Source organism: Octopus sinensis, linkage group LG3, assembly GCF_006345805.1.
Source record: "Octopus sinensis linkage group LG3, ASM634580v1, whole genome shotgun sequence".
NCBI lineage: Eukaryota > Metazoa > Mollusca > Cephalopoda > Octopoda > Octopodidae > Octopus > Octopus sinensis.
Genome location: NC_042999.1, coordinates 137,114,796 through 137,140,291, shown reverse-complemented (window position 1 = coordinate 137,140,291; position 25,496 = coordinate 137,114,796). Strand labels below are relative to the sequence as shown.

At 35.5% G+C, this 25,496-nt stretch overlaps 1 protein-coding gene across 3 annotated transcripts in view; it reads right to left on the bottom strand.

Annotated features, from left to right (window-relative positions):
• The window catches only part of LOC115209218 (sodium/potassium-transporting ATPase subunit beta-1-interacting protein 2), a 224,774-nt gene extending 199,652 nt beyond the window's left edge, over positions 1 to 25,122 (bottom strand). Inside the window, exon 1 of one of the 3 annotated variants that reach the window (XM_029777484.2) lies at positions 24,604 to 25,122. In XM_029777484.2, coding sequence (XP_029633344.1) covers positions 24,604 to 24,672 — 69 coding nt within the window. In that variant the 5' untranslated portion in view covers positions 24,673 to 25,122. The remainder of the gene's footprint in view (positions 1 to 24,603) is intronic. The other 2 variants (XM_029777482.2, XM_029777483.2) reach the window with 2 other exon arrangements.
• Between the last annotated feature and the right edge of the window lie 374 nt (positions 25,123 to 25,496).

Genomic DNA, 25,496 nt, shown 5'->3' with positions numbered 1-25,496 from the left:
TTCTAGAGAGGGGTATAATAATAATAATAAAATCAATAAGATTGTAGGAAGAAAATAGTTTATGCCATTGTTTCCGAAATTACATCATCACTATCATCATTAGGCTATTATTATACTCAGAAGAGAAAAGAATGTATGTAAACAAATAGTTCTGTATAAATCTGGTCACTGAGTTTAAGATTATAGTAAATGATATAAAACAATACATAAGTGAACTGGAGTGAATAACCAAAATCAGAATAATTGAAATAGCATACAACTAAATCAGTAATACAATAACCCCACTCAGGCATAGATCATTAAAGCCAAGTACATGAACAAAAAAAAAAAAGAAAAGTTCGTTTTTTTATTGATAGACCAATACTTTTCTAAAACTGTGTCAAGAAAGTTATCCTTAAATGTCAGAATATTTAATCTTCGATTTTGCACAAATGCATATTAAAATTAAATATCAATTATCTATTGTCTTGATTTCTGAGATGAGGAATTAATCATAATTACACAATATATTCGAGCTAGTTTCTTCATCTTGGTTGTTATGATTACAATTCGCCCACTGCACCTGTTTCAACCTTCTTTATAAGTCTGTTGAAATTGAGGTATACTATTTTCATTGATATCCACAAAGGGGATATTTTTTTATTAGCTTTTCTAATTGTGAGATCGCTTGCTCGATCTGATTGAAGTAATGTATATTAGGATACGAGCGCGCACATAACTTTTTTAGCAGACTGTAGAATAATATTAGTGAGCGCGCACATAACTTTTTTTTTTAGCAGGCTGCAGAATAATATTAGTTAATAATAAAGTTAGTCAGAAGATATAATGGAATTGTTCCTTTGTTTCTATGCAAGTACAGAAAGTCTTCAAATTTTCCAAGGAAATAGAATGAAATAAAATACAATATTTACGTCATTACATTTAAGAATTTGTTGAATGCTTAAGCATCTACTGTAGAAGCATAAGTTCTGAACAAATTCTTAAAAGTAATGACGTGCATATGTTAATTTTATTATACTTCATTGGGAAACAAAAAACTTGTAATTGTATACAAATAACCTAAGAAAAAATTTCTTAATTTCTTCTTATATATAACTGGAGACCTCAGCATACTAGCAAATGTGGAACACTGTCGGAGACTGACTGCTGTCATCACAGTTGCGGTCAATTCAGACGGACTAAGTAGCATCGAGTAACATTGGCAGGCGGTAAAGAAGGCAATCTTCCCTGCTGCTAAGGAGACCCTAGGGCCCTGTCAGTTAGACGAAAGGCAACGCCTGCACCAGCGACATCTACAGGAAAACTCGGAGAAGAGGAGGGTCGCTTTTGCTGAAATCAAGTTCAAAGTGTAGAGAGAAGTGAGATTGTCGAAGAACGACTGGTGGCGCAAGTAGGTAGGAGTTTTGCAACAACAGAGAGAATACGAAAGAGCACATAAGAAGCATCACTCCGTTGCGTCAAGTGGCTTCACCTGCAGTTGATGTCATCGCTGCTGCATATCAAGAGCAGGCCCACGTCGACCTACGACAAATGGGTTTTAGGATCTAATGATACGCCATAAAGGTAACCCCTTTATGGACGTGAAACCTAAGGTAATTCCATAAACTAGCCTTAACTTTAAAAAATATATATGTAGTGATACTATAACGGTGCGCGCGCGCGCACCGTCCATTTTCTATTTCGCGCGTGTTGGTGCCTTCACCAAGGCACAGAAAGGAAGGGCCCTCTCGCGCATGCGCGAACCACCGGAAGCACGACCCTTTTGCCTACCTGGTGGTTAGCCAAGGTTAGGGGGTCGTAGAACGTTTGACCGCTGGCAGCAGCAGCGGCGACTTGGGACAACAGCGATTGAAGGAGACGGTTACGCATATTTTCTCTCCGTTCGAACTTGCTTTTAGCAGTCCTTACCAAAAGGCCTTTAACCTGGATTGTTGCAGACATCATCTTCTTCCTCCGGACGCCATTTTGACCCTTTCTGTTTTGGCGGCTGAACATTGTAAATATTACAATCGATTAACTTTCAGCCTTGCGCGCCCAGAACCAAGGACATCAGATAACACACTTATTGTTATTGTTACCAAGAAAGAGAATAAAGTAGTATATATATATTTTACGTCTGCGTCTTGTTGTTTCTGACTGGTAGAATTCTGGATTATTAAAGCAGCGGCTAGTGAGAGTGATTGCTTTCTTGTACCCCGAAAGTACAAGACAAGATACACACTCACACATTAAGTTCGTTACAGTGGTGACCCCGACGTGATTCTGGTCTAAAACCAGAGATCACTTATCAACAAAAAAAAATCCAGTTTTTCTGCGAAGTCGGAACACGATTTAACTCTACGCATCATCTTTCGACGATTTGTTTCCGGCCACTACAAACAGTTGTAGAAGGAGCCTCTTTCTTATTCTACAGCCATGATGACGGACGCCATCATATATTCGATGCCTTTTCTCCACCTTCGTCATCGACATCGTCGTCTTTCTACTTCACGTCGTCGCTATCTTCGTCGCCATCATCACTAAGAACGATGTTGTCTCAAGTCCACTACAGTCGCCACCACCACCGTCGCCTTTCAACACCGTCGACCTCCACCAAGATGTACATAGCAACTCGCGGAAGTTTGGTCCACTTGCCGTTTGTGCATTAGCACACCAAGAATTCACAGCCCAGCACTATCTACGAGATTTCTTCTGTTCCAGTTAACCTGTCACAGCATTGAAGCCACAACCGCTACACGATATGTGTTCAATCGGCATCTGCATTTGTAATCTCAACATTTCTGTTACAGAACGAACTGCTATTGTGCATCAGGCTATTACAGACTGGTAAATTAATTCTTGTCTGGAATGGCCTTGAGATACATTTTTTCTATGCGCTGTATTTTTTATATTTTGCTCGCATTCACCTTGTATGTATTTTTGTCGCACACACGTACACACACATAAATGCTATCTCTCACATACATACGTCACACATGCTTTTCTCGCTTGTTTTTTCCGTGCTAAATTTGCCTTTTGTGGACACCCCTCATTTCTATAGACCCTAGGTCGGTCACGTATACATAGAGAGGGTTGTTTGTCCATTATAACGCGCCAGCATGTCATACTTTTGTTCCTGTGCGAACGAGGCATATAATCGCTCAACCACTGGCATATTCTTGCTGTTTTTTGGTCTGGCAAGCACTATTGCATTTCATGCGCTTTTGCTTCGCACGTGTATTGCCTTGTTTTTTGCAACACGTTTGCGTTGGCTTAGTTTTTCCCGACTCATAGGACGTCGGATGTTCACATGCGCTGCGCCATGGTTAGGCGTAATTATTTTTCCCTGTTAGACCACTGTTGGTCACGTAAATAACAGAAAATTATCTGTGTCGCGCATCACACCAGCATGTTTGCACTTTTGCCTTTTGTGTTACTAGCGAGCTTCTGTCAATTCCATTTCCTCTCCTGCAGCAATTGATTTAACTGCTATTTTGCAGGATCAACCACCTTTAGAGAAGTTGGATTTAATTTCGCCTAGGTTCATTGACTGTGAGTTTTGCTTTCCCTCCGCTTCCTACAGCGGAAGGCTCTATACTTTGTGACGTATACACTTTCATGCATGCACTCTTGATTTTTGCTCATTGAGTATTTTTTCTCTTTTTCCTTTAGTAAATTTCTTGTGTATGTTATAAATTTTGCCATTATATTATTGTGTGCTATTTGGTTATCTGGTGTCCACCTTGAGTTTTGCAGTCACTACAATAAGTTTCCTTTCGTGCGTACGCACTGGAGGGGAGCCTTGTAGTGATACTATAACGGTGCGCGCGCGCGCACCGTCCATTTTCTATTTCGCGCGTGTTGGTGCCTTCACCAAGGCACAGAAAGGAAGGGCCCTCTCGCGCATGCGCGAACCACCGGAAGCACGACCCTTTTGCCTACCTGGTGGTTAGCCAAGGTAAGGGGGTCGTAGAACGTTTGACTGCTGGCAGCAGCAGCGGCGACTTGGGACAGCAGCGATTGAAGGAGACGGTTACGCATATTTTCTCTCCGTTCGAACTTGCTTCTAGCAGTCCTTACCAAAAGGCCTTTAACCTGGATTGTTGCAGACATCATCTTCTTCCTCCGGACGCCATTTTGACCCTTTCTGTTTTGGCGGCTGAACATTGTAAATATTACAATCGATTAACTTTCAGCCTTGCGCGCCCAGAACCAAGGACATCAGATAACACACTTATTGTTATTGTTACCAAGAAAGAGAATAAAGTAGTATATATATATATTTTACGTCTGCGTCTTGTTTCTGACTGGTAGAATTCTGGATTATTAAAGCAGCGGCTAGTGAGAGTGATTGCTTTCTTGTACCCCGAAAGTACAAGACAAGATACACACTCACACATTAAGTTCGTTACATATATATAAGTTAAGGCCGGTTTATAGAATTACCTATGCGCGCACACACACACAGGGGGTTGACCAAAAGTCACTCGACAGTAAAGCAAATTTCTATAAATAATATTCAATTTTATTTATTCATTCCAATTATGAACGTTTAATAATTGAATGCTGTGAGTTAAAAAAAAAAAAAAATCACCGTTTTTTGGTTTTTTCAATATTTGTCTATTTATTAACGAAACTCATAAAATAATTTTTGTTTTAATCTTGTAATTAAATGGGTTTTAATTTACTGTCAGGTGACTTTTGGCCAACCCTATATATATATTATATTATTATATGGTTGAAAGCCACGCATCCTCTTCCGAGTAAGTTTTATCTTAATTCTGATGCGCACTCTATACGATATATTTACGCTTTCGTCTCTTATTCCTTTACCTCCTCTTCTCCCACTCTTCTATCCTATTACCCTGCCACTCTCTCCTTCACTCCTCCTACCTTGCTCACTTGGGAACCACGTGAGTATCGGTCATCTTTCTTTCTTCTAACTTGTGTTTCTTTCCTTCTCTCCGTTGTAGCTGGAACAAGAAAGATATGTTCTTGTCTGTCTCCTATCCAAGCTTGATTTACGCGTTCGCCACCACTACCTCGTTTAGACTTAGCAGCCCTTCCTATTTGTTTTCCCTGCCCTGTTTGTGTTACCAATTTTGACCCTCCGCAAAATCCTAAATTTTATTTAATTTGCTTTGCGGAAGCAACTTTTATCGAAAGCATATATTGTTGTTAAATGCTCGAGATACGAGAGTAGAAAAACAACCAACAAGTGATGAAGGGTCGTTCTTTGAGTTGTTTGTCTTGTTTTCCATGCGTCGTTCGTTGTTCGAAAAATAGTTCATATTCCATGTACTCGTACTTCGTATTTTTTTGTTGTACACGTTCGTGACGTCCTGTGCCCACATATGTGTGTATATATATATATATATATATGTGTGTGTGTGTGTGTGTATATATGTGTGTGTGTGTGTGAATGTATATACATATACGTATTTATATATGCATATAATATATATATATACATATGTAAGCATGTACATATATATGTATATATGCATATAATATATATGTATATATATATACATATGTATGTACATATACGTATGTATATATGCATATAATATATACATATGTATGTACATATATATACTTATGTATATATGCATATAATATATACATATGTACATATACGTATGTATATATGCATATAATATATACATATGTACATATACGTATGTATATATGCATATAATATATACATATGTACATATACGTATGTATATATGCATATAATATATATATATATGTACATATACGTATGTATATATGCATATAAATATATATATATGTACATATACGTATGTATATATGCATATAATATATATATATATGTACATATACGTATGTATATATGCATATAATATATATATATATGTACATATACGTATGTATATATGCATATAATATATATATATATGTACATATACGTATGTATATATGCATATAATATATATATATATGTACATATACGTATGTATATATGCATATAATATATATATATATGTACATATACGTATGTATATATGCATATAATATATATATATATATATGTACATATACGTATGTATATATGCATATAATATATATATATATATATGTACATATACGTATGTATATATGCATATAATATATATATATATATATGTACATATACGTATGTATATATGCATATAATATATATATATATGTACATATACGTATGTATATATGCATATAATATATATGTACATATACGTATGTATATATGCATATAATATATATATATATGTACATATACGTATGTATATATGCATATAATATATATATATATGTACATATACGTATGTATATATGCATATAATATATATATATATGTACATATACGTATGTATATATGCATATAATATATATATATATGTACATATACGTATGTATATATGCATATAATATATATATATATATACATATACGTATGTATATATGCATATAATATATATATATATATACATATACGTATGTATATATGCATATAATATATATATATATATACATATACGTATGTATATATGCATATAATATATATATATATATGTACATATACGTATGTATATATGCATATATAATATATATATATATATATATGTACATATACGTATGTATATATGCATATAATATATATATATATATATATATATATATATATATATATATATGTACATATACGTATGTATATATGCATATAATATATATATATAATATATATATATATATATATATATATATATGTACATATACGTATGTATATATGCATATAATATATATATATATATATATATATATATATATATATATATATATAATCTCATTAAATAAATCAGACATGAATTGTGTAATCAATTTCATTACAGTGGAGATAATGAAGCTGATTACCTGATTCCTATTCCCTTGTCATTTATTTAATTTCATATTACTAACGCTTTATTCTAAGCACATGTATATTGAATTCTAACACCAGATTATTAGCATCGCTATGCCTAAAAGAAATCTTAAAAGATTTTATCTCTCTCTCATATATATAATCATCATTTAACGTCCGTTGCCCATGCTGGCATAGGTTGGGCGGTTAGACCAGAGCTGTTGCGCTGGAAGGCTGCACCAGACTAAAGTCTGATTTGGCATGGTTTTCTACAGCTGGATGCCCTTCCTAACGCCAACCACTCAGAGTGCAATGGATGATTTTACGTGCCACCGACACGGGTGCCAGTTATGTGACACCAGCATCACCCATGACTACGATCTCACTTGGCTTGACGGGTCTTCATCGCCAGTCATTGCCCCTATGAGACTCTCCCTCTCATATATATATATATATATATATATATATATATATATATATATATATATATACGTACATATATGTATGTATGCATATATTTTATTTATTACACTATTGTTTGACAGCGCCCTCGCGTCGGGTTCGATTCGATTCGTTCCGTTCCGTTCTTATTCTCCCAGGACTGTTTTATATATAATTATGACGCGAAATTCTTTATCTCTTTGCTTTACCTTCCCTTCTCTCTCTCAGCCGCTTGTCTTCCTCTATCTCTCTCTCATTCCTCTTCATCTTTGTCACTGCTAGCCAAAACTACTTCCTTTTACACGCGGCCTTCAAACTGTAAAGACACACATTTGTGTTCCCATGCGCTGCTAGCATCTCCTCCGTCAGCCAGAAAAAAGGCCTTTTCGTTTGTTTTCTTGTTTATCTTTGTTTCTCGTATTGTATTTTCTTTTTATTTCTCGTATTGTATTTTCTTGTATTTTATTTTGTAGTTTTATTTGTATCGTTTTTACGTCCTGTTTGTGTTACATTTTTTTCTTGTTTGGTTTTACCCCTCTGCGAGGTAATTTTATTTTAATTCTCTCGCAGGAAGGATTAGTTTGGCGAGTCGTGTTCTGTCTTGCCTTCGAAACACGCTAGAGTCGAACTAGTGACAGCTGATGAAGGGGATTTTTCCTTGTGTAGTATGTCCTGTACTCTGTTTTTCTGTTGTAAAAAAATGTTTTTTTCCGTTTTCGTTTCTCGTTGAGTTCTACGTCTAGTTTTGATGTCCTGTACTCACGTATATATATATTTATATATGCATGTATATATACATGTAGATGTAGGTACGTACATATATGTTTGTATGTATGCATATATTTTATTTATTACACTATATATATATATATATATATATATAAACATTGTTTGCAAGTAGATAAATGATGATGTATGTGTGAATGACGTACGCACAACTTTTCAATGGAATAAAATTCCCCTTAGAGACGGGGTGAGGTGGGGGGGGGAAGAGATCATTGTTGGCGGCTATTAAAAAGGAAAGACACTGATTTTAGGAATTAATTTTATAGAAAACAATTTTTCCTGCTGAAGTGTGTAGGCGGAAATCTAATGTCTGTTAGCAGATTGGGTGACAACTCAAAACAGCGAGAGTCTTCTCGAGAAAATTTTGAAGTTTTATTAATCTATTCTATTTAGTATATGTATTAACTTAAATTTTTCATTATTTGAAATTACTCGCTGAAAGACTTTATTAGGGACATATCAAAGAAAAGTTTCGAAAATCCTTCGTCGATAAACTGATGAACCTCTCTCTACCAAGAAAGTTTAAGTAACGGAAGAGCTTATTTTTATCAACAACAATATAAAGAAATGTGCCCTAATTTTTAACAGGGGTTTGAGTCATCTGCAGTAGAGACCGCTTTCCTGTCGTGTGCTAAGGTCAAGTCAATTTGGCAGAGGTTATCTCTATCAAAGCTATTAGCTATTGTTAGAAATTAAATATGAAAAGAAACATCGCTACACAGGCAGCCAAGTTTTACAGAAACACAAGCGCACTCTTTCTCTCTCTCTCTCACACACACACACACAGAGCACCAATAGACAATAAGTGGTAAATTAACAATAACAAATTAATCGCATCGCTTCTAATTAAGTGCGAGTCAATACATCAGTGGCAAATTCAACGTCATGCTTTTGGTCTGCTGAGTAAATACACAGCTAAACATTTTACATTTTTATTCACTGAATAAATATAATATGCTTCATTTCCTTAATGAAATAGAAATTAAACTAAAAATTTATTTATCATCATCATCGTTTAACGTCCACTTTTCCGTGCTTGCAAGGATCAGAAGAAATTTATTGAAGCAGATTTTTCCGTCAGATGCCCTTCCTGCCACCAAGTTTTACTTGTTTCCAAGCTAAGTAATTTTTTTCCCGTTTACAGACATGTTTTTCATGGAAGACTAGGAATGAACAGCATCGCTTATACAACGGTGATACCTATTCACAATCATCACACGATGTCAAATGTACATACAAACGTGTGTGTGTGTGTGTGCATAATTTTTTTTTTAAATCACCGTTATTTCTAAAAATAGAATCATTTAAAAAATAAAAAATAACTAAAGTGGGGAGGGGGAGCATTCTCAAAAGGCAAATTGCCGCAGCAGTATTTCGCAATTTTGGTTTTCTTTCTTATCGAAACTCTTTAGTTCTATCATTACTTCATTCCCGAAAGCGGCGAGTTAGCAGAATCATAAGTGTGTCGGACTTGCGATATTTATTTGACTCTTTACTTTCCAAGTTCAAATACCATGCAGGTCAACTTTACCTTTCATTCTTTCTGGTCGATAAAATAATAAACCAGCAGTTAGGTTCCCTCTCACTGAAATTGCTGGACTTCTGCCCAAATTTGAAACATTTACTTCCGGATGATTCCATTCATTTTCAAGATGTCTAGATATTCGTCTTTGATCCCCCACCTTTTTTTTTCATTGAAATATGACATTTACTCTACGAATAAAACTTTGATGATGAATTTTTACCGATGTTATTGGCTCACTATGTAATTACCTTGGGATAAAATTACCGGGTGATGAAATTACATGCCACGTAATTTATACAAACTAACAGCTTCCCTTCAGCTGTGCATATATGTGTGCGCGCGCGCGAGCGTTCCCTATAACATTAATAATATGACCTGACTATTTAGAATACAAAATATGACCTACTGTATATAAGATACAAAAAAAAAATAAGTATCCAATTATATTTTTCCTTTTTGACGTTAAATTAAAATGTACACTAATGTAAACATCTTTTTCATTACTGTTACAATTTCTCCGTTAACAAATAGGCTAACTAGGTGACTATGTGACCTAGCTTTTATTTGCTTAAAAAGTAGATAAGACAGAGGAAAATTATGAGAGAAGAAGAAGAAGAGAGAGAAAGAGAGTGAGATTACTTTTCAAGAACGTATAACCTTTCTCAACCCAAGGAGGTCAAGCCTTAGTTGCTAAAGCTGTTTATAAACAAAATTAAATTGATAAGAATTTTGGTACAACTTTTTATTAGAGACAAGTTTTAACTGTATTTGTCTCCTCGACAAGAGTAGATAGCTTGCTTACGTGTTTCAATTAATACAAGATAATCAAGAATTTAGAGGAGTCTAGCATCATAATCATCTGAGTTTGGTAGTACATTAAGCTGGAATTTTGAACACAACTTCTAAAAGAAAACATTCTCATATGAAAGTTTTAAGTATCGAAATACTCGTGTTGTTTTTATAATTAGATATAAAATTTTAAGGCATACCTACACGAGTGTTAACCACCACCCCTCCTACGATTTTGTTTCCTCATAACTTTCAGAAAAATGTATATCTTTTAATGAAATTTTCTACAAATACTTTACAGATGGTGTATACTATGATTATATCGGAATTTAATGTGAAAATAAAATCAGTCGGCGCACACAAACATCATATATTATCTACAAAATGAAATTTGAAATTTTGAAAACATTATGCGATGTGAAGTGTATTTGTATGTGTAAGAGCCCGCCGATTATGCTTTTTCACATTAAATTTCGATATAATCATAATTTACACCATCTGAAAGGCATTTGTAGAAAATTTCAGTTAAAAAAAAATGCAGATTTTTCAGAAATTTATGAAAAGACGAAGTCGGTGGTGAGGGATCACTTGCATGGGTATATCATACTGAAAATAGGTGGTTTCAGACAGAGAACTAGGACCATTCCAAGCAAGGTGATACAAAAAAGGGTTTTAGAGAATCTCATGGATTGTATCACTCCTCAACTTTGCTATACACAAAATCTTTTTATATACATATACAATAACACTCAAAGTTTTGTCTATACATGGTTAAGATCTTTCACCGTATGAGAAATTAACTGTCTAGATAGATTTCTTATCCCAGACTTACTGAACATCTTTCAAATACCAGCAACAGAAGAAAGTACGAAATTGTACATTTAGCACTATGCTGCATCTTAAACTCCATTGTTCAATCACTTTGATGTATACACACAGAAAAATTTCACAAACCAGGTGTAACATTGAAGAGTCTTCCATTGGAACTCTACCGTAATTAAATCTATACATGTTCCACATTATATTAACACCTTGTAAAGAACACCTTTATCTGCAAACAAAACGTAAATACAGATATAAAAGAAATTTGAAGATGAGGCAAATCTTCATCTCTCATTCCCTCACGAAGTATTAATATATGGCAAGAATAATTTTACTTTCAAATGTTGGTCTCCTCTTGATTAAGTGTTGGAACTCTGCAGTTACAAGCCGTAGCCATTTCTTCAATTATTCGAATATTCATTCTCAAGCCAACAATGCGAAAAACTGCAGCTAATTCTCTCCCTCATAATACTATCATTTAAAAGAAAAAAAAAAACTCACTGGATGTCATCCTAGATTGACTATATCAGAATAAAAGACGTAATAAATTAAGTAAATAAATTATATTCATTTGATTGTTTTGATATTTTAATTACTTTTTGAGATGGTTTTGTCGACTAATTACGAGGTTTATCTAAGTTTTTCAACTCATTATATTACATATGTAAGATACTAGCATAGGATATGTATATTTAATACAACCCAAAATATCCGGCGTTACCAAAAGTGAAGTCTTGAGATATATGTCGGAAGGTAATTTAAAGTATAATAAAGTTTCTGGATAAACATCTTTCGATTTCCGACTATATGAGTACTGACGTGAAGTAAACCTAGGTAGTTCTCGATGCTAATCAAAACCGGATTACAGGCTCAATCCACAGAAGATTCTCCAGTTCTTCACCCCCTAACCCTGCTCCGTAGTGACCACCATTTGCATAAGCAAGCTAATCCAATCTTATGATTTTGCAGACTCATGTCGATTTTGTTATCGTTTGGGCTCCATGTCAACGCTGATCCAGCAATCCTGTAATCGAACATAATTCAAGCGTGTCTTTTTTCTTCTTCGTTAGGCATAGTACAATTAATGCAACATTATCCGAAAGTCATTTTCTTACACAGTAGGACGAGATTTGAGGACGATTTGGTGGCTACTTTCCTATTGCCGCTAGGTTGAACAACTATGTTGATTTTCGGAAAAGAGATAAAAGGGATATGTGGAACGAACACACACGCAGGACAATAGACGGAGGAAGGTAGGATTAGATTCAAGAGGAAAAGATAAAATGAGAAGACGCTATATTGCCCCACATATGATGATAGAATTGAGAATCACAAAAGCAGTAATTTACAGGCAAACCGGAATATTAAATACTCTTATGTTTCTTTTCTTTTTCTTTATGCAGCTTTACAAATTTAGTGGCTACTGACTGTATAAAATCTTATACATAAATGGTAATTTCTGTTTGTTACCATCTTGTTGCCTATACCAGTGAACCAATCTCGAAGAAACTTTGCATACATGTTAAACTAACATCCAGTTGAATTATAGGCTAACTGGATTTCAATAAAAAACTATAATGAGCCCCCTAGGGGTGGCTGAAGCTCATGTTTACAAATCAATAACACATCTACTGATATGAATTAAGTAAGGCTTCTGTAAGGCTCTAACCATGCAGTCCTTCATGTAAACAGGGTGCGACCTTTGTAAGAACAATTCTACATGAATTGTACGTCACGCTAAGGTCACATTAAGGACACGGTCAACTGCAAGATTCGTGGATAGGATTCATGGAGCAATGAAATGAAAAATGACTTGGAAGTTGGTTCACCATGAGATTAATTTGATGAATTAAACCCAAATCACCATAACATCTTAATTATTTTTATCGCGCAACACGAGATAAAGGCCACGCTACGATAAGCTACGACACGCAACAACGCCAGTTACAGCACGCAGACTATTTGTCAATGTATTTGTAAATCTGATTTATTTTACTCAAATGCATATTCATTTGTTAGAATAATATAGAGACATTCCTTATCCACCCACTATTAACAGTTTGTAATACCTGTTTTTAGCAATAAACTATAACCATAAAGATTAAAATATTTAATGGCTTAATTACACCTAACTGATTCTAAAATTTATATACTGACATAGGAATGGGAGCGGAACTAAAACGGGAACGGGATAGGACATGAAACCTGAGAAGAGGAACAGGAAATAACCCCCGTTTTCCCGGGTATTACCGGGTAATTTAGCTAGTATATACGCATATAACAGAGTCTTTCACTTGAAAATAGATAAGCAGATACAATACATATCAGCAGATTCGATGAAGCTCTGGGCAAAATGCCTTATGGTGTTTAGTTACAACCCTTTATATCTTGAGTTCAAATTTACGTGCCTTTCATTCTTCAGGGATCGGTAAAAACTACAATTCAAGAACTAGATATATTCGACTGTTCTCCTTCCCCAAAATATGTGGCGTTATACTTCTGTAAGAAACCATTATTATATACACAGCCATACATAATTATTATATTAATTACGCTTAAGAAGTTCGTTTCTATATTGTTTCTGTTGTGAAATTTTATGTTCAACAAACCTTAAATAAGGTTCCACACGTTAATCTTTAATGATTGGTCGTTTGACCTATTACGTAAGTTTGGAACATTTGGTTGAGCCTTGTATTTTGATTGGCCGAGTATTACGCGGGACATGGATCTGGAGTTTAATCACGTTGTGCTTAATACATCCCCAAACGATTAATCTGAATCATCGCTGGAACCTACACTCTGCTTATAAATAGTTATGTCAAATCATTTGAGCAGTGAGAAGAGAGATTTCCTAGAGCACGCGTCATATTTTCCTGCTGTTATAACGAAGCACTTGTAACCAACGAAAATTCAGAGTTGATTTATCCTAACTGAATCCGTGGTGTGTTATTTCACAACAATCGGAGCGCGAAGACCTACTCATGAAGGCAGGTTCGTGAGATGGTTGTGATCTGTAAACAGTTTTGACTAGGAACCGGAAAGAAGTATGAACACGCAATGCACATGTGCACACTGAATTCGTAAAAAGGAAGAGAAGAATAAAAACGCAATGTGCATGTCAAACTAAAACGGAAAGGAAGGAATGATGAAACAAGTTATATGATGGTCTGCATGCCACATCTGACACCATTTATCACGCAGCTTTGCTGTAATTTTCTTGTCTGGTCCACTGTATAATTTTGCAGAGGAATAAAGTCTTACTATTATTTTAAAGTTTGTTTCTTGTATCATTTCCACGAGTTAACACGCTGTATACAACATTCCATAGTAAACCAAGGGAGACTTTATAACCACCCCAGCTAAAAATGGTGACCCGATGGGATTACCTTGGCCAGCTCATTAAAATATCGTAAATGAAATAGCAGCCAAACTAAACTGCTATCCTCTTATAATAAATAAGACGTAGTGCCAAGACTGTCATGGGCAGACAAACTGTAGTCCGCGGACTTTCTGAAAAGCACACCTAACGAAAAATTACCTTGAATTTTTAAAGTATTGTGGATCGCCTGATGATGGGCCATGTTTCATGCGGCCCCATGCATGTTCTCAGATATATTAAAAGAGGATGTTGTTGCTACTGGAACAGTTTTTCACCATATGCTGTCCGATCCGCGCTGAGTTTAAGCTAAGCAACGATGACCAAAGTTTCGGGCCTATCGACACTTTACGAGCAGTGATAAAAATGGGCTTTGAGAAACATGGGTATGCTAAGATCCGCGAGTCGAGAATTAGACACTATAAACCTCTTTCTCCCCACCGTGAAGTGAAAAACTGAATTCCGTCCATCTGTATGTCACAAACACTATCATATCCATCGCTGCTTCTAAGTGAACCCGGATAGTCAAGAATTGGTTCTCCTTCCCTACATCACGATTTGTGGCCTCCCGCCTGTTGGAAATTACTAATTATATTAAGCGTGGTCATATTCTTGTCGAAACCAACAAGATCGATATTCTGTTATCTTTATTATATATTTATTTTTATCTAAATAACTATATGGACTAGTGCCCATCTATATTTTGGCAGCTTAGGATGAAATTCGAACCAACTACTTTCATTGTTAATAATTCATCGAGTTTCAGTTATCTCTCCTGTTTAACACCAAGTCAGCCCTATTTGAATAGACAAGCGATTAAAGAGCGTCTAGCTGTGATTATCGGTGTATTGAGGACCACATTTTTCAATATGTTCCATCCTTTAAGATAAACGGGTATGTTCTTGTGTGTGTGCGGATTTGGCTGATATTTCAAGTAAAAAGAACGACCACACAGAGGCTTCCTCGCTGGACTGTAGCATTTAAATTAAATGCTATAATTTGTTACCACAGTACAGTTTCCTCTCTCTGCACTGTTTCTGTATATTTATTTACAATGTAAATAAGCAGTCGTTCTCATGCAAAACATCGTAGAGAGGATGGATAACAACCCTGACTTCAGTGCGACTGATCGATTTGGATCAATCGAAAGTTTTCGATTGGGTCGATTTTCAATGCAGTTAGTTTCAATGCCGTTTTCAGGGGCTGAATCGCTTTAATGTACAGCAGCATCAACATAGTGGTCAGTCTAAAAAGCATCGGATTGAACATCGGATCAATTTTGAAAAACAGTAAGTGAAACACTGCTACGAAAACTAGGCGTTAGGGGGATACACTTTGTTCCTATTGGGACGTAGGAGAGCCGTATTGGTATATACAGAAGACACCAATATAATGGAGTCGGACACCACAGAAATCGAGATAGTTGGCACTAATCTAAAAGATTGAGAGATTTTGCAGGAAGCAAGAGTTAACCTAAGCATGCTGGGTAATTTGCAGCTCGGTACCTGGGAGGGTAAATCCATCTTGGCAAAACATCGTGAGGTACCACACCAGGTTTCAATTTCTCTTTGGCTAGAATAGAACATCTACTTTTCTTGTGAAAGAGGGCACGTTTCACTGGTCGGACGAGCCATCTATTTCCAACCCTCTCTACGCAATCGGCTCGATATGCTCAGACTGATGATGCGTAGACGTAAACTGAGGAATATGCAGAGATTCCACCTTGATGAGCAGGTGTGGTCGATTTGCAAGTCTTTCCACAACTCCAACTCGTCTCTTGACAGAGCTGCAATCCTGAGTCAGTAAAGGTAATGATAATGTTGCGAGGCGCTCAGAACCCTAAAGGAATACGAGGTGGAAACAAAAGCAAAAACTAAGCAAGTTCCGTACCTGGGAAGGAAATTCCATTTTGGACAATGAGGTCGGTAGATCTTCCACATTAGCTTTCTATAGATGATTGGTGACAGGGAAGAGTAACTAAGTTCTCGCAGAAACTGAGTGTCTATTACGTTGGTCTATTATGGAGGACTTTATTATGTTACAGGGAAGAAAACTGCCGACTCAGAAAAAATCTTATTTCTTTATTGCCCACAAGGGGCTAAACATAGAGGGGGCAAACAAAGACAGACAAAGGGATTAAGTCGATTAGATCGACACCAGTGCATAACTGGTACATAATTTATCGACCCCAAAAGGATGAAAGGCAAAGTCAACTCAGAATAAAATCTAAAGGTATGAAGGTGCCGACAGAGATACACAAAGAGCGACATTCAACCGAAACTGACTAGTGGAGTTATGTTGAACAACTGTTGTTGCATGTAGAACAGATTTGGCTATCGGCCGAGGTCATTGTGAAAATCGCCCTGCCACCTTCATTCGGTAAGCAAGCGTCGGTAGTTTTTCTATTTGGTGGCTTTGACGAAAGAAGTTGCATGTTGAACACGAATAAACATATAGAGGCGGATTATTAGAAACGTTAGAGCATCGGGAAAATGTTTTGCGAGCATTTGTGTTTTGAATTCAAATCCCACTGCGATTAATTTTACCTTTTATCCCTTCAAAGTCGATAGAATAAAGTGCCAGTCAATTAATGGGGTTGATTTAATCGAGTTATTCCTTCCCCTCAAAACTACAGGCCTTCTACCTAAATTAGAAACATTATTATTGCTGACGCTGGCAGAAAGATTAGAACGCCGGGCGAAATGCTTAGCGGTATTTCGTCTGTCGTTACGTTCTGAGTTCAAATTCCGCCGAGGTCGACTTTGCCTTTCATCCTTTCGGGGTCGATAAATTAACTACCAGTTACGCACTGGAGTCGATGTAATCGACTTAATCCGTTTGTCTGTCCTTGTTTGTCCCCTCTGTGTTTAGTCCCTTGTGGGTAGTAAAGAAATGGGTATTTCGTTTGTCTTTACGTTCTGAGTTCAAATTCCGCAGAGGTCGACTTTGCCTTAATCGACTAGCCCCTCACCCCAAAATTTCAGGCCTTGTGCCTAGAGTAGAAAAGATTATTGCTGACGGCGGCAGAGTAGCAGAATCGAGAAAGTGCCTGACACGATGCCATGCAGTATTTAGGTTTGATATTTTCTTTATGTGCAGAGTTCATTTCCAACCAGCTCGACTTTAGCTTTTCTTGTCAATAAAAACAAGTTATTGTCAAGTATCGAGTTAATCCATTACCTGTCCCTGACCCCACTTCCATAATAAAATCGTTATTATAAGGCGGCGAGTATGGCAGAACAGTTAACGTGTCAAACAGAAAGCTTAGCGTCATTTCTTCTGGCTCGTTACGTTCTGAGTTCAAGTTTCGCAGAGGTCGACTTAGCTTTTCGTCCCTTTCGGAAGTTGATAAATAGGTACTAGTTAAGCCCTGGAGACGATATAAATCGACCAAACTCTTTCCCTCAAAACTGCTGGCCTTGTGCCAAACATTAAAAAGAATTATATACTGCTGATATTTAACCAGTGATTTTAACAGCAGAGTATATTTAAAATATTTGTCATATTCAGCTGGGCGCTGATCACAAGATGTTTGTGCAATTAAGCACTTTATAGAAACTTGTAACCAGTTCAAGACATAACTACATTTTCTAACTTGAATTTTTCTACAATGAGGACATTCAGATGTTGAGGGATTTAGAGCTAGAAGCTTTTTCAACTTCTGACTTCGAGCAACGACGGACGGATGTACAGTAATAAGAAAACCCACCTGCTCATAAATTTGCCAAGTTAATTAATCTTCTTTTACTTGTGTCTAGAGTAAATTGATTTCCTGTGGTTAATTAGGAGGAAATTAATATCATTAACTAAGAATGTATAAATTGAAAAAGAAATTTCAACAAAAATAACAAAAAAAAAACCTATTTAGGGGTGAAATTCCGGGCAAATTGCACGAATTTCATTTAGAGAAGTAAAAACATTCAATAGAAGCATAAATCTTAGACACTATCATAGTTACACTACATGTATGCACATACATACACAAACTCATACGCGTACACTCACATTAATAGATATATAATCATACACTATATATATATATATAAAAATAACGGAAAGCTTTATGAAAATAAACAAAAGACGAAGGCAGGTGGAGTACAAACAAACAATTGTATTAGTATGGCGCTCAGGAATATAAATAAAACAAGTCTTTTACGTTTCGAGCCTACGCTCTTCAACAGAAAGATACACAGAAAAGAAACATGGAAAGAAAAAAATGCGTGCAGAAGCTAGCGATTCATCACACACACACACACATATATATATATATATATATATATATATATATAAGTATATAAGTAGTCCTTCGGCATTAGTAGACGACGCCAACCTCCTGTATCTGTCATGAGGGAACGTTGTGTAGGTGAATAACATCGTCTACTATACTGAAGGATTTCGCCCGCTCTCTTATACACACATACACACACACGTGTGAAACCGCTAAGTTATGGAACATAAACAACACCGCTTTTTTCCCCCGCGGTGTTACATATACACACACACTTCAAACGATCAAGAACAAAGATTTATGGAGTCCAGGTGGATGGTAAGCAGAGATTATAGATTCGATTACCGTCGAGTTTTTTTTCCCCCTCTACACACTATATTGTATAGCAATCTACATGTAATAGATATAATGGTATTCTTCCGTTACAAAATGTAACGAAAGAATACCGACATAAGATAAACAACAGTTTTGTTTTTTAAATGCAAAATTCCAAGAAATTCTATCTATATTAAGAAAATCATCTTCGACACACACTATTGCATTTATTAAAGACCTTTTTTTTTTTTAATTAGAATTGAATAAATATAAAAGATTAAAATAAATAAACAATAGTAATGGCTACGTTTTATGAAGATCTATAAAAATCTTTATATAAAATTTCACAGTTTGCTAACTTGATCAAGAAATTGCCAGAGAAGCTGCTTGACCTGCAAGAAATAGCAGTCAACTCTCCCTTAAACTACACCCTACCATTTTAAATAAGGTTAAGAAAGTACACTATATAGTGTAGTCCTGCTACCCTTAATAAAGGGGAGGTGGTTACAGCTGGAATGCCTTTGATCGTAGGTATGCTCAATCAAGAGTGACGTGACTCGAGGCTAAACATCAACAATAACAGCAACTAAATTGTCGAATCAGCAAACCTTTCCAAACGAAGAAATGGAATCAACGAAGCATGTCTGGTAGAAGACAGCCGAAAATGGACGTAATCAATTTTGAAAGATCGTTAAATTTCAAAACCCATCAGTCAGGAATTAAATATTACAAAAAAAAAAAAAAAAAGCTTTGAAAAACAATGGCCACCTTTTAGATCAATACTCTTGATACCCCAGCCTCTCCCTTCACCCACCCCTGCATAAACTATTGATTTCTCACACAGGTTCACGATAAACAAAATTTTAAGAGAAGAGTATAGTTGGCAATATCGCCTCTAATACATGCCGGAGATTTATTTTATCGATCCCAGAAGGGATAAAAGGTAATGCTAACTTCAGCAGGATTTGAACTCAATGACACATCGCAGCCTTTTATCGCTTTAGTGTAATAAATGTTTCAAATATTTTCTATACTACTGTGGAGTGACTGTGAAAACATCGATATATTATTTGAAATCTAACAAAAGAATTCTAATAATGGAGACGGTTAATATACCAAAAAAAAAAAAAAAAGGGGCAACTTTTTTTTCCCTCAAAGCTTAAAAAGAAAAAAATTTCTTTCTTGGCGTAAAGTCTCAAATTTTTTTATAGAAATCGATGTGAATGACGTTATTGTTTGTTTTGTTTAACCATCGGTCAGCTCCGAACGAGGACATCAAAGGCATTCCAGCTTTTATCATCATGTTTTATTTTTGTGAGAAGGAATTCACATACACCATGTTCCCCTTTTAAGATAGCTTGGAAGTGGGGTCTACATTATTTATTTTGCATAATACGAGAAATTTAATGCAAGCTATCAGATTAGAAAATTGAGGATTATCATGAAAGTCGAGTGTAAAAAAAAGTCGGAGATAAAATATTTCTGACTTTTATGTACCAAAACTAGGAACTGCATTACATTCAAGATCGCATTGTAATCGAGTAAACGCGGTTCTTAAGCTAGATTTGGCTGCTATTTTTAGCAGGTCGCAAGACTACGTAGAAGCCTCCTCGTTTCGTTAATTTGTGTTGCTTTGCCCAAGTCATCCTTGATCAAGTAAACCTATAATTAAAAATATTCAAGCTGTGATCATGCAGTCTGTTTGGGTGGTTGGAGGAGTACACTACCTAGTACATTCTTTCCTTATTTAAAATGATTTCAGGGAGATTTAGCTGTTGTTTCTAGCAATTCAGGATGACGTGATAGACAACATGTTTGGAAACCGGCTCATGTGTTTGGCTCTGTTGGACAATCACTCGAAGTCTATAAATATTTCGTGATACATACAATAGACTGTGCTCACATAGTCAAATGAAAATTATCAAATTCAACTTTATAAACATTGAGTGAGTCGAAACTACCCGGCACCTACAAAGGAATTTTTTTCTCTTTTTTATGTTTGTTTATAAAATCGGAATCAAAGAATGTTACGATTCTATGTGTGTGTGTGTGTGTGTGTGTGTGTAAGTAATGGGTTTGTCGATTTAAGAAGAGACAATTACAAATATTATTGAGAAAGGGAATTTCTACCTAGTCGCTTGACATGATAAAGTTGCAAGCACTTCACCTTCAAATTACAACCTGGGCCTTAGGAAAAAGAAACATTGGATAGCGTTGTCCAAGGTACACTGTGCAGGTACAGTGTACTAAGTCAGGTTGATCATACCTAGAATGCCTTTGATCAGGGATTATATAGAAAGATTCGAAATAAAGATAAAGCACTTCTCTCCTCGCCTAACTCCAGAATATTTCCCTGAAAAACAATTATCTGTAGTGCTATGGGCACATTAGGTAGTTTGTTCGGGTTGGGAGGTCTCATCTGTGTAGGGGCCTAATTTTGATCCGTGTATGTTGTAGTTTGCTGTCAATATAATACTATAGGCTCCAGTGCATTGATTTACCCGAGGGCCAATAATGCTAAGACGGCTTTGGTTATCTGTATTCGTTAAATAAAATTTCAGCAACGTTAATACAAATAAATTTAACCTAGCTAACATTTAAACTTTAACAACTACTTCCTAGAGATAATGAAATATAATCCACAAGTGTCAGCAACTAGGCTAGTCGAGTCCGCAAACTTGTTTCGTCACCTGTTGAAGTCAAATTATTTCGTTTGCATGGTTAACGATAACCTATTTACTGTTTAAACTATAAATTTTATGCATTGTGCTGATATATAAAAAAAAAAAAAGGACAAGTGTGTAAACAAATTTAACGAAATGTATGGCAATCCTTCTCTCTCTTAAATGCCCTTTAATAGTTTCTAATAGCGAATTGGTTCATGTGATATTTCCCTTCATCCAATGTTTTTTTTTTTATTCTTCCTCAGTAAGTTATGAACATCACAACACAATATAATCTGCCTTACAAAATGTTTTGTGTTCGTTTAAAAGACTAGGTCCATTACAGTTCTATACACAGCTAAAAATATATTGTAGAGACATCAAATTGAGCCGGTACTTTACTACTTTTATCAACCCCATAAGAATGAAAAATAAAATCGACCTTAGTAGGATTTGAACTCAGAGCGAAGAGGGCTGTATCTATAAACACCGCAGGCATTTTGTCCATTTCTCTCACGACATCAATAAGCTACTGCCTGTGATGTTTGGACAGTTGCGATATGGACATATCTCATGACAACTGTGTCTAAAACATTGGAAAGGGCACTTTATCAACAGATAGAACGTTAACCCATTAGTACCCAATTTTTTATTTATTTATTACCAAAAATCTTTTATACAACTTTATCTGATATTAAATGTATTAAAAATTTTTATTACAATATTTGAAAGACACTCCAGTCTTGATGACTAACTTAAGGGGGGGAAAAAAAGGACCACGGGCGCTAATGGGTTACTGTTCTGTCTGGAAATACTGATTTGTTACTTAAGCAGCCATGGTAATGCTATGTTTAGGGTGTGTTCCAAACATTTCTAGAAGAGGACACTTGTTTCCCCTTGGTACAATGAAATAGTTGAGAGAGTGTACATGCCTATATTTTAATTATTTACCGATTTCAACCGCTACTATATTCTTAGTATTCACCTTTTCTAAATTATATTCTTTTTCCTCGAAATGACAATTTCAACACATACTTTCAGATTAACAAAAGAGAAGGAAATGGTTTTATGTGACAGCTATACCTTTCTTTGTTATGAGCTACACAGGTAAAATGGTTACCACCAAAAATCGAAACCAGAGTTTTCAGCTCGTCAGGAGATTAGTCGTTAATTTACAATTTCTTTTCCTTTATTAATGAGAGAGAGAGGAAGGCAGAGACTATCAGGTTTATGCTTTTCTCAAAGCCATGTAAATAAAGTGAAGAGACTGTGTTGGTGGCTATGATAAACGGGATAAAAATAAATGACAGGATATTTCAGAGGCCTTTGAAAAGTCAATCAAGCAGCGTCGAGACAGGGCTGAACAACCACAACGGGACCGAATACAAAAAATTGTAGGTGTTTCTGAAGCTATTTATAGAAACCATTTTCATAACTACTATCACTGTGGGCGAGTTGCTATCAACAACACAACATCAGGTGAATGGAGAGACCAAATGTGGGATTGTCCACTAAACTGGTCAGTGTCATACTATTCCTGCATACCAGCTATAATTTCGCAGTTCAGAAAGGTAGTCAGTCACCCTCATACTTTCTCGCCAGGTTTCATAAACAACGAGAATGTTCAACAAAGGAAAATAAACAGCATGCTGTAATTGTGATATCTGTAAATGCGGCACAAGTATTTACAGTTATGCAGGAATAAAATATTCTCCCTTTAACGATCTCTCTCAAATACGTTAGGATTTACAAATGGGAGAGAGAGGAGCACTCAATAGACACGATAAATAGTCCAGAAATACAATGGATCCGTTAAGCATTAGGCCCATTACAGGGAATAGGAACAAGATTAAATTGCCCTCATACCTTTCTTATAAACAGAAATACAGTTTAAAATAATGTTTCGTTAGCCACTGAAGTATAAAATTTTGATTTTTCAGGATTTCTTAAATGTAAAGCATTAAATCTAATAATGTGGGACTAAGTATAAATTGAACGTCTGCTTGATATAATTTCTACCTCCTTTAAATTCCTTGGTGGGCTGAAGATAAACTCTTGTTTAAAAAGAATAATAGCAAATATAATAATTTATAAGGAACGATCAGAGAAGTAGTCGAGGGTGAACATGGTCGTTATGACATGCATGCCTTTCTTTTAGGTTATTAAAGGGAAATTGTTTCGACCGGTGATCGAAACCGAGTTGCGGATATCGGTAAAATGAAACACGGTTACTATTATTATTATTGTAGGTCTGTGTTGCCTTTGTTTGTCTTTGGGGCAAATGAAAGAAAACACTTTCTTAAAAAGACTTCATTACTTGAAAGATTTTGTCGCAAGGATGAATATATATATATTCATAATATGAATGGGTGTTTTCATAGGCGGAAACATGCGTGTGTGTACCTGCACACACATATACACAAACACGTGCATATTATAATGAAACTCGCACAGAATTTATTACTTAGCATTTAGCAAGGTAGGTGAGACAAAAAAGAAAACAAAAGACGATATACAATGAAAAACAGTCAAAATTATTATTCCCTCTATTATTTTAAACAAACGGTTTAACACAAACAGGTCACTAGTGGATGGATGCGTGTCGGTTGTCACCTCACCTTTTTTGTGAAAAGGGGGTTTTACCGTCAAATAGATGAATGATTACACGTATTTTTGAGTGAGGAGGGGTGACGAAATGAATAATATAAATAAAATAAATGATAAAAGAAGATTAATATGGAAAAGAAATTTTCTTTAAAAAATGTGATAACTTACCAGCTGTAGGACAAAAATGACCATTATTGCCGTATTGGTCGGCGATAAAGAACACCTTCCACTACCCATGACGATGTAAAGAGGAGGAAAAAGGTAGATGGAAATATTAATAGCACTTTGCGACGGTCACACGACAGAGAAAAATATATAATATATATATATATATATATACACGCACACTAATCAACAGCAACTTGTGGTGCTGTTGTTCGTTTAGTTGTATAAATAGTTTTTTCCTTTCTTTTTTTTTTTTCGTTCTTTAGCACAATATTTTGTTTACTGGTGCCACCAACTCAACAACATCATTGTAATTACTGTTGTTATTATTATTCTACTATGTACATTGGAGAAACGAGCAGCAACAGCGGAACGTGTGTAACAAGTTGCCGCTGCCATATCACCACCAAGCTTCTCCTGCATCAGCCAAGTGTCAAGCAGGTTCTGCTCTCCTTTACTTTTTCTTTTCCTTTTCTTTATCTTGCACATTGACAACTAACATTGGCAAAAGCATAACGTTACACCGTATAACCTTCCGCCTAAAACAAAAACAAAAAGTAGGTCTCGATTCTAAGGTAATCATTGTAATTTCTCACATAATTATTTCTTTATTTTAACTTATATTTATATTTATTGTCTAGCAATCAATATATCTGCATATATATACATATATATATATATTTTTTTTTTTACCCTGAGAATTCAATTCAATAAATACTATCTCAGAAGGCAGACGAACAGCCGTAGATCTTGTGGTACGCTAAAACCACGCAACAGGGTTTCGGATTCCCGTCATTGTCACCCAACTCACTTCATTTATGACACTCATACGAATTGGAAATGCATGAACACCTCAACTTCTCTCCCATCAAAATATGACGTTTGGTACTTAATAA